At 43.5% G+C, this 8,543-nt stretch overlaps 1 protein-coding gene across 2 annotated transcripts in view; it reads right to left on the minus strand.

Annotated features, from left to right (window-relative positions):
* Nucleotides 1-3,476: 3,476 nt before the first annotated feature.
* The window catches only part of FAM65B (family with sequence similarity 65, member B), a 34,621-nt gene continuing 29,554 nt past the window's right edge, over nucleotides 3,477-8,543 (minus strand). For both annotated transcript variants that reach the window (XM_009582378.1, XM_009582377.1), the window contains 3 exons: nucleotides 7,551-7,634; nucleotides 5,387-5,477; nucleotides 3,477-3,927 (listed from right to left, as the gene is read on the minus strand). In XM_009582378.1, coding sequence (XP_009580673.1) covers nucleotides 3,827-3,927; nucleotides 5,387-5,477; nucleotides 7,551-7,634 — 276 coding nt within the window. In that variant the 3' untranslated portion in view covers nucleotides 3,477-3,826. The remainder of the gene's footprint in view (nucleotides 3,928-5,386; nucleotides 5,478-7,550; nucleotides 7,635-8,543) is intronic.

Consider the following 8,543-nt stretch of genomic DNA (forward strand, 5'->3'; position numbering starts at 1 on the left):
TATGATTCTATGATTCTATCTGGCAGAACGCAGAGAGATGATAACGGCGTGGCAGGGGTAGTGAAATGAAAAGTTCAGGAAAATAGTTCATGAATAGCATGAGGTAAGAATAAGCCACCAACAAAACCACCAGGCAATCCCCTTTCCTGAGTGCAGTTTTCCTGGCGAGCTCTGTATCTCTTCAGTCTCCACCGCTGCTGAGTTATTTTGTACAGGAACTTTTTCCTACCATACTTTGCTGGGGTGGCCCAGACCTTTAAATGTATCAACCTGCTGCAGCCCCAAGAAAGAGGTTTTCTAATTACTGCCTGCTAGTTCCTTCTGCTAGTCGGTAAGCATCTGCCTTGTTACAATCATGTCTATGCATCTGGTTTTTCCTACTCCACAAAGGAGAGCTCTTGCATTAATGTGGTAGAAAAGGGCACCATTGTCAGCTCTGCAAGCATAAAAATGTTTAAGTTATGAGACAAATATATGGTTTGTTCCTTTTTATTTGCCTTCTGGTTTTGGAAGCTTTAAGGTTCGTTCAGTTTTTCAAGGGTTTTTTACTTACGGGATTTTGTTTGGTTTTGTTCCTAATTTAAGAGCGTGATTTTCTTTCATGTGTCATCATGAATCATGTTAGGATGTGATTCTTTGTTTTATCTACTTTTATAAAACAGTATTAATGCTCAAAGTGAAATTTAGCCTCTATACATCTATATGCCAGGTTCAAGCTTGTCAGTCTCAGATACCACAAAAGGAACTAAATGTGGTCTAACTGTTCCCACTAAAATTCCTCTGAGTTTCCTCATCGACTTTATTGAGAGCAGGATTTGCTCCTTTCAAATTTCCTCATCAACTTTATTGAGAGCAGGATTTGCTCCTTTCTGGTTTGTATGAGCTGTATACATGTTTTTTAATAGTTATAATGGTGCAGCAGATTAGCTTTAGGTTAGTAAACTTTCTCAAAGTGTGGATTTAAACTACAATGAGATGAAAGTAGATATAAGTAGATATAAGCTCCGTTTGACATGGTACCTGTATATGTGAGCAGCACTATGCTCTTTGCAGCTTTGGTGCTCTGCTCGATAGGCAGTTCTGCATTCCCCAGGTCTGTGCCATAAGTGTAATTGGCAAAAGTTTAGTAACAGTCCTGGAGCCTCTTCAGCATATTTTCTGCTAGTCCTTGTCGAGCCTTTCTTGATAAGTGTCTTGAATGACACACAAAGCTGGTTTGCTCTGAACTTAAAACGAGGAGTAGCTAGAAAGGTAGGGTACTAGTGCTCGCTTGAAAGCGAACTCGTCTCACTCGTTCCTAAGCGACAGTTCAGAATGTAGTGCACACAACCCGATGACTTCATAGCTTTTGCTTTAACAAAATCATGTTCCACATTGTGATACGCAAACTACGAGCAAGCTTTTGACAGATGGTATGTATTATAGGTAGGAGCTTTTGACAGATATGGGAACATAAGAATATTCTCCTCTTCTTTTTAAGTAGTGTATGCCTCTTGCTGATGCTCTGGGATGGGAGCAAGGGCCTGGACAGACACATTGGAGCGATCAGAGAAGGAACACAGAGGGCACAGTCCTCCCCTTGCTTCCAAAATAGCATTTTAGTTTAAAACTGGCTTTTTTAAAATTAGCTTTGGTTCACCTCACAGAGGTACAACTAAGAGCAGTCATTTTCACTATAGTTTCATCCCTTCTCTGCTTTTCCTACTTTTGTGGTTTGCATGTTTATTTCAATTACTAAAATAGTTTGCCACATACCTCCCCTTGGCCAGCAGAAAGATGAAAATGCAAGAGTTGTGCATATTAAAACACAAGCAAGTATTGCACCATTTCTCCCGCTGCACAAGAAGTTGGAGTTCTCTGTCCGCCCTCAGGCAGTAGTCCTTGCTACATGTATTGTTCACTTGCTCTAATTTAGATGTTTTTGTAAGATCTTAATGTTCTTCTACGTCTTAACAAAGTTGATATAGTATGAAACACAAATTATTTCTACACTGTAAGAAATCTAGCAGATGACTTCATATAATTTAGCTAAACTTTTTGAGATTGTTGTGAAATCTTGTCCTGGTGACCAGGCTTGAAAAGACAAATATTCCCTACAAGCCTTTTCCCTTAATATGATTAAACAACTCCCTAATGGTTTGCCCCAAATCCAGCTGCAAGTATGTGGCTCTTACTGAGCCACCTATGGTACTGGGAGCTGACTTCCATGATGTTTGAAGGTTGTATGAGCCTCACAGTGGAGAGGCTGCTGATAGAAAGAGTGACTATACATATGGGCTGATGTGCTTAGTAATTAAAAAATAATCTTTATTATAACTTAAATGTGATAGGAAATATGGTGAGTACAAATGCCACAAAACTAAAAGCAAACAAAAATTAAAAAAAAAAAAAAGCAGAAGTCAGTACAAAAGGACACCTTGGAAGAATTCAGCTGATGGGATAGACATGGTATAAAAACCATAACATGTTTATTTCACCTGCAAAAAGAGTCTATACCCCTCAGTAAACAAGTAAGCATTTTGAACTGTACAAAATGTACTTTTTTAATTAAAGGAAGAATATATATATTTATAAATATACAGATATGTACATTGTTGTAACATTCACAGTAAAAAACCCAAAACAAAACAAGCCTTGCCTGCCAACGTGTTTGGCGCACACAAGGCTTCCTTTTGATGTGAATTGTTTGCAATCTTTTCTATGTAGTCTATGCAAATTTGGATACTTTAATTGACATCTAAATAGCATTTCATGCATAATGAACACAGTACAGGAACACTCTTCTGTTAAATTCTATTCACCTCCTCTGTTAACTTAAGGCTCGTAATGAACAGTTTGAAGCACTCGCTGTCTTTCATCCTTGCAGTGAGGGGGGGGAACACATTCACTTCACCCTCTGTTTATTACTGCCTCCGAGGTCCACTTTAGTTTGTTCTAGTTCTTTATATTGAAATTTCTGTAGAAGCTATGATCCACTAATTAGAGTGTATGAAATCCAATCCTGCCTGCAACTTACAGGACCAAATGGCTTTGGGGACTCATGCAATTAGCTGTATTCATTCCTTCTTCTCGGAATAAATAAATACGCTTTACCTTTTCATTTAGTTTTCGGAAACCTACGTGATTGTTTGATCCCCCTCACAGATCTCTGGATTAATGATGGCTCGTTGCTGGAGGGCAAGAGAAAGGAAATAAAAGACCAGCGGAGGCATTTAGAATGAGTCACCAAAGTGACACCTCCCAGGGTTTACATCATGCTGTTTCTGGAGGCAAAACTTGAAGAAACTTGCTCTATGTTTCATTACTGAGACAAAACTGAGAAAGCCGAGTAGTGTTCCCTGCTGCCGGAGTGCTGCTGGGGACACGGCATGGAAGCAGACGCTTAGCTCGGGGTCGAGGAGAAAGCTTCTTTGCAGTCCTGCTCAGGTGGCCTCCTCTTCCTTGTTACAGTATCGCATGTCTCAAGCCTTCACGACAACTTAAAGGAAGTAAATGTAATACTCAGTAAAATATATGAAGATGCCAAATTCTAAAAACTCACAGAAGTTTGTTGAGGCTGAATAACTGCAATTACGTTATTTGTTACCAATCAGTCAAGAAAGTATTGTTCTTCAGCATCCAACTGTTCCATCATGAGCTGCAAAGAGGAGCCAATAGGAACTCTTGAGCTGGATTTTAGATTTTGCTTTTCCTTAAGAAGTCTGTAAATTGCTACATTTTGGGACATTTTCATAGAATTCTTCAAAGTCTTCCTTCTGCTCCCCACACTGAAGTGCAGCTTCATCCTGCTTGAATGACTGTTAAAGGTAGGCAGGTTCTTTTCCACCTAAAAAGCTGTGGCAGCTTCAGTTCCACGGCGGCTTCCAACTTTAACAAATTCCCGGGGAAATTTGTCCAGCTGTTCATATGCCAGTCTCCCATCTTCACCTGAATGCAAAATGTTAAAGCATAATAATGTATTATATCATTGCCCTGCAACATTTAAAATACTGGATTCTCAGCTGTTGGAAAGTACTGATCTGCCGGTAACTTCTTTCCCTTCTTAAAACTTCTTATGTTCTTGAAGGCAAATTCAGAAATTACTTGGAAAAATTAAGCGTGCTGTAAATGCTCACAATTTTTTAAAAATTTTCTCTTGTAGTTTGCTTGTTTTGTCTAAAGCAAAAGGGAAGCAGACGTGGCTTGTATGATTAGATGACAGTATCTGTACACTTGTCTTACTAAATGATCTGTGGTGCTTGTCAAGGTCTCAGCTGCAGCTGTGGTACACTCGAGGCAGGTGATGTTTATCCACTTCTACTTTGACAATATAAAGTTTACCCACTTCTCACTTCCCAGCACTTTAAAGAAGTGAACCTAGCCACATCTTTACTTACATACCGCGAAAAAGAGGAAGCAGTGTGTTTGCTAAATTTACCTGTTTGTATCTCTCAAACCCTTTTCTCTGAGGTACTGTCACCTATATGCACCTGAAGATAGCATTGAGCCTAGTGTGTTGAGTTGACCATTAGGAGTCAAAATGTTCTCTGTATGTCATCCAGAAGAATGGCAGTATAGTCTCCCAGAGTTTACAAAATTGTCCCTGGGCTAATTGTTTTATAACCTGAGCAATAACATGTCCAGCAGCAGAGTAAATTCTGCTGAACTGGTGAAGGAAAGAGAGTATGTTTGAAGAGTTTGCATAACTAAAATCACAGATGGACACAGACCCATGGAGTAGAAATTCATGCTTAGCCTAAAGGCTGGAAAAATACAATTTTTCTGTGCCACTGAAGTATTGGGGCCCTGAAACCGTGCAGCCACAGTCACACACTGCTACACAGCCAGATTACAGGTTAATGAACAGGGTATCTGTTGTCTCAAGGACAAACGAAGGTCAATGCGAGGTGCCTGAGGTACTATATGAAGGAGCACTTGCAGGCTAGGGTCTGTCCAAATAAGCACATAAAGATAATTTAGGTTAAATGAACTCTTGGCAGTGCTAATGGCACTTGAGACTGTGATAATGGCACTACAGGGGTGATAGGAGAGGATCCCCAAGAGGAGGGTGTATGAGACACAGCAGGCGGTGTGCTGGTCTTGCCTCCTCAAGGCTGCTTCGTTTTCAAATTCATTATGAATTATTTCTGTTTATCAATTTCTCCTTTGCTATTGTTCCTCTTCTACTTCCCCCTCCAGACTCACACAATTCAATTTCTCTCTTTTTGGTCCATTTTCATGATTTTCAAAATGAATTATTTCTAAGAATACGTATTTTCTAACCTGTCTGAGTCTCTAGGTAAAGTTTTGTTTTGATTTAGAGTCTCACATTTGTATAACTCAGGTGTCTTACATGCTGCTCGGTTAAAAAAGAAAATGAAATACTGCTCTAAAACAGGCAACTCACCAAGTGAGAGCAGGGTTTCGGATGCCACTTTTCTGATGTCTTCGTTGTCAGACTGGCAGAGCGTGACCAGCATTTTAATACTCTCGGCAGCCTGGGAAGTGCAAAGAGAACCGCATTAAGCACTGCATAGTTTTATTTCACAGCCTTGCGTGGAAATAGTGACCATCCTCTGCATTGCCCCTCCTACTCCAGGGGGAGTAGGGGACATGAGGAACGGGGTTTCCTTGAGGGGGAGCATCAAGGAGAAGGCATATTTTCTGCTGCCAGTGTGGACTCTTTCTAATTTTCCTATGTACTACATGCATAAATCTGGCTGACCAGCTACGTCTGCCACTTTTGACCGTAGACTGGGTGATGGGCCATGGGACAAGGCCACAAACGTGCCAAGGCACGGGTACGGCAGGGAGAAGAACAGGAGAGAGGCGGTGAGGGAATGAGTTTCACACTGTGCACGTCCAACCTGGCCGGTCCGAAGCGGCTGTTCTCACCAGCCTGCCTGTGCCCTCCAGGGCGTGCTGGCTGGCCAGCCCGCTCCCTTCACCCCAGGCTCCCCACTCACAACTGCACTCACCAGCATTTCCACATTTTTGCCTTGCCTCTCCTATTTTGGGAAGAAAGCAAGGAATAATCCTGTTCTCTGCACCAAAAATGTCAGGCCTTTGGGGGGAGCGGCTGTCAGAGTGTCTCTGGCAGGCTATTTAATACGGTAAGAGAGAGGAGTGAAAGGAAGGGCAGGTGCTGCCCCAGTGTGACACATGGAAGATGTTCTGAGCCACAAGCCAGGATTTGTATGAGCCTTGTCGATCTGAGGGGCGCAGGTCTGGTCTACAATGCTCTGAATCGGGGCTTAGCTACTGCAGCCATTAAATCTCACCACCCTGTCTCGAACGTGGTCGCCTGTGCTTGACTTGGGGCAAGTCTGCAGTGGGTGACTGCAGCTCAGTCACCAGTGGGTGCATACTGGTGACTACAGATCGAACACTGACATGAGTGATGGGGCCACAGCAATGCAGATGCAGAGAAGGACCTGGTGCAGCCGATGTGGTTTGATGTCGATGACTGCCATTGGGGTAGTGCATCCACAGTCACCTATTGTTGGAGCATTCCCATCCTTGAAATAATATCTGCCAGAAAGGCTTCAGCTTTTTATTTGAAGATCCCAAATGACAGAGGTCCTTTCCCTCTGTAGTTTTTTTTTCCCAGCAATCGCCATTCTTACTGCTCAAGATGCATCGGAGCCACACTGCTCACGTTAAATGTGTCTAGCGCCAGTTCCCAGCACTGGTTTCTAGTCTGCCTTTTCCCAAGAGGTCAAAAACCCCGCTGTGCCCCCCAGGCAGCAGAGGTGTAATGCCCCTCACCGTTGCCTCTCAGAGATTCCTGCCAGCATCTCATTCGGGGCAAACGTTTTTTCCGTATTTAAACAATAGTGGATTATGTATTGGATGGTATCAGTTCTGGCTGGGATGAAGTTACATTTTAGAGCTGTCTTCTCCAGGGGACAGTTTTGAGGGAGAAATAGTCAGTCCGTGGTGGGTCTGTCTGATGAAACACGTTTTTTTGGCTCACTGTCCCGTACCAGTTGGGCTTAGGCAGCTGCTGTTTCCCGCGGCTCTGTACAGCCACAACAAAAGCAGCATTTTTCCTTCCTGTCATGGGAGTGCAGAAATGGTACCAGACACTAACTGAAGCTGTAGGACCCAGATGTACCAGCTCTTTGTCTGCATGGTTTGTACTTGCTGCTTACAGCCGCTCTGTGTGGTGTCACAAAACGAGCCGTGACCTGTCTCTCCCTTTCTCTCCTCCCAGTGCAACCCACGTGCATTACAGCTAATTTTATCTGGGAGAGGACGATTTTTTTCCCCTCTCAGTCAGTACTCTGCAGATGAATAATTTTTTTCCCTGTGATGTGGAAGTAAGTCTCCTAAAATCAATATGAGAGGGAGGAAAAGATAAACTTCATCATCATCGCAGTGCCTGGCTGTTTTTGAAATGAAGCTTCTAAACCGTTCCTAAACAGCACGGTATCTGTAAAAGGATGCAGTGCAGCAATGCAAAACAAAAGCACTGCTGCTGCTGCTATTGCAATTTCTGTTTTGTCATTTGTACCTCTCAGATGTCCTTTCTTTGAAGTGAAACCACAACTGAATTTCTTGTCTCTTACCTTGAGGTATCTTAGAGCCAAGCAAGCTGCTTTCTGCAGCTGGAGGTTGGGCTGGGTTAGTGCTTCACAGTAATAAATCAAGGCCTGAAAACAGATAAAGAAGAGTAACAGTGAAAACGTCTGTGCCTGTGTGGAGCAGAAGGGTGGAGCGTGGAGGCATTGCTACCCTACTAAAGGGAGAGGGATTGCAGCCCACCTCCCTGACAGCGAGCGTGTGGGACGGAGAGGCACAGCCCGTGCGACAGGTAACGTGGTGGGATAATTCCCTACAGCAGATCCAGGCCAGGCCACTAGTTATAGCTTAGTAGTCTCAGGCCAGCTTTTGGTGAGGAAAAGTTCACATTAAAGTGAGAAGCACAAGCTGGCACCCTTGAGGGCCTTTGTGCGTAAATCGCCAAAGAGCCTTAGATGGGCTGTGGAGTCTAAATAGCTCAAGAGTTGACCCTTGAGATGGTCTCTCTAATGTAGGGATAGCAATGAACAGGCTGGGATAGACCCCAGGGGAACTGCAAATAACTATTAAAAGGTTAGCGTGAGCTGCTAGACCAGCTTGGTCCTAGAAATTAGTAGCTATTGCTGAGCAAACAAAACCAGTGTGAGCAGCAAATCTTGGTGGCAGTCGGCTGCACAATGAACTCATCTGCAGTGTAAGGCTGCATAATGCCCTCATACAAGGCACCTTGTGGTCCTCCTGCAGGCAGTGAACCAGGTATCAGCTACACACGCCTGTCCCAGGAGAAGGTTATGTTTTCCCTGAGATGCTGCCTCCATGAAGCCGGGGAGGGATGGTATGAGACACCAAGAGGCTGCAAAAGTGGGAGATGAAGCAGGAGGGCAAGCAAAGAGGAGACTGGATCGACAGAGAAGAACAGCAAAGAGTGAGCTCCCTTTTCTCCTCCCTCTGCCTTCCTTCCACGACTCTTCCTCTTCCAGCTGCCTTTTCTTTAACTCTCTCCTGACAGGAACAAGAAGGATAGTAGGGAGAGAATTGCC

The sequence above is a fragment of the Fulmarus glacialis genome, unplaced genomic scaffold (assembly GCF_000690835.1).
Source record: "Fulmarus glacialis isolate BGI_N327 unplaced genomic scaffold, ASM69083v1 scaffold11927, whole genome shotgun sequence".
In the NCBI taxonomy this organism is placed as follows: Eukaryota; Metazoa; Chordata; class Aves; order Procellariiformes; family Procellariidae; genus Fulmarus; species Fulmarus glacialis.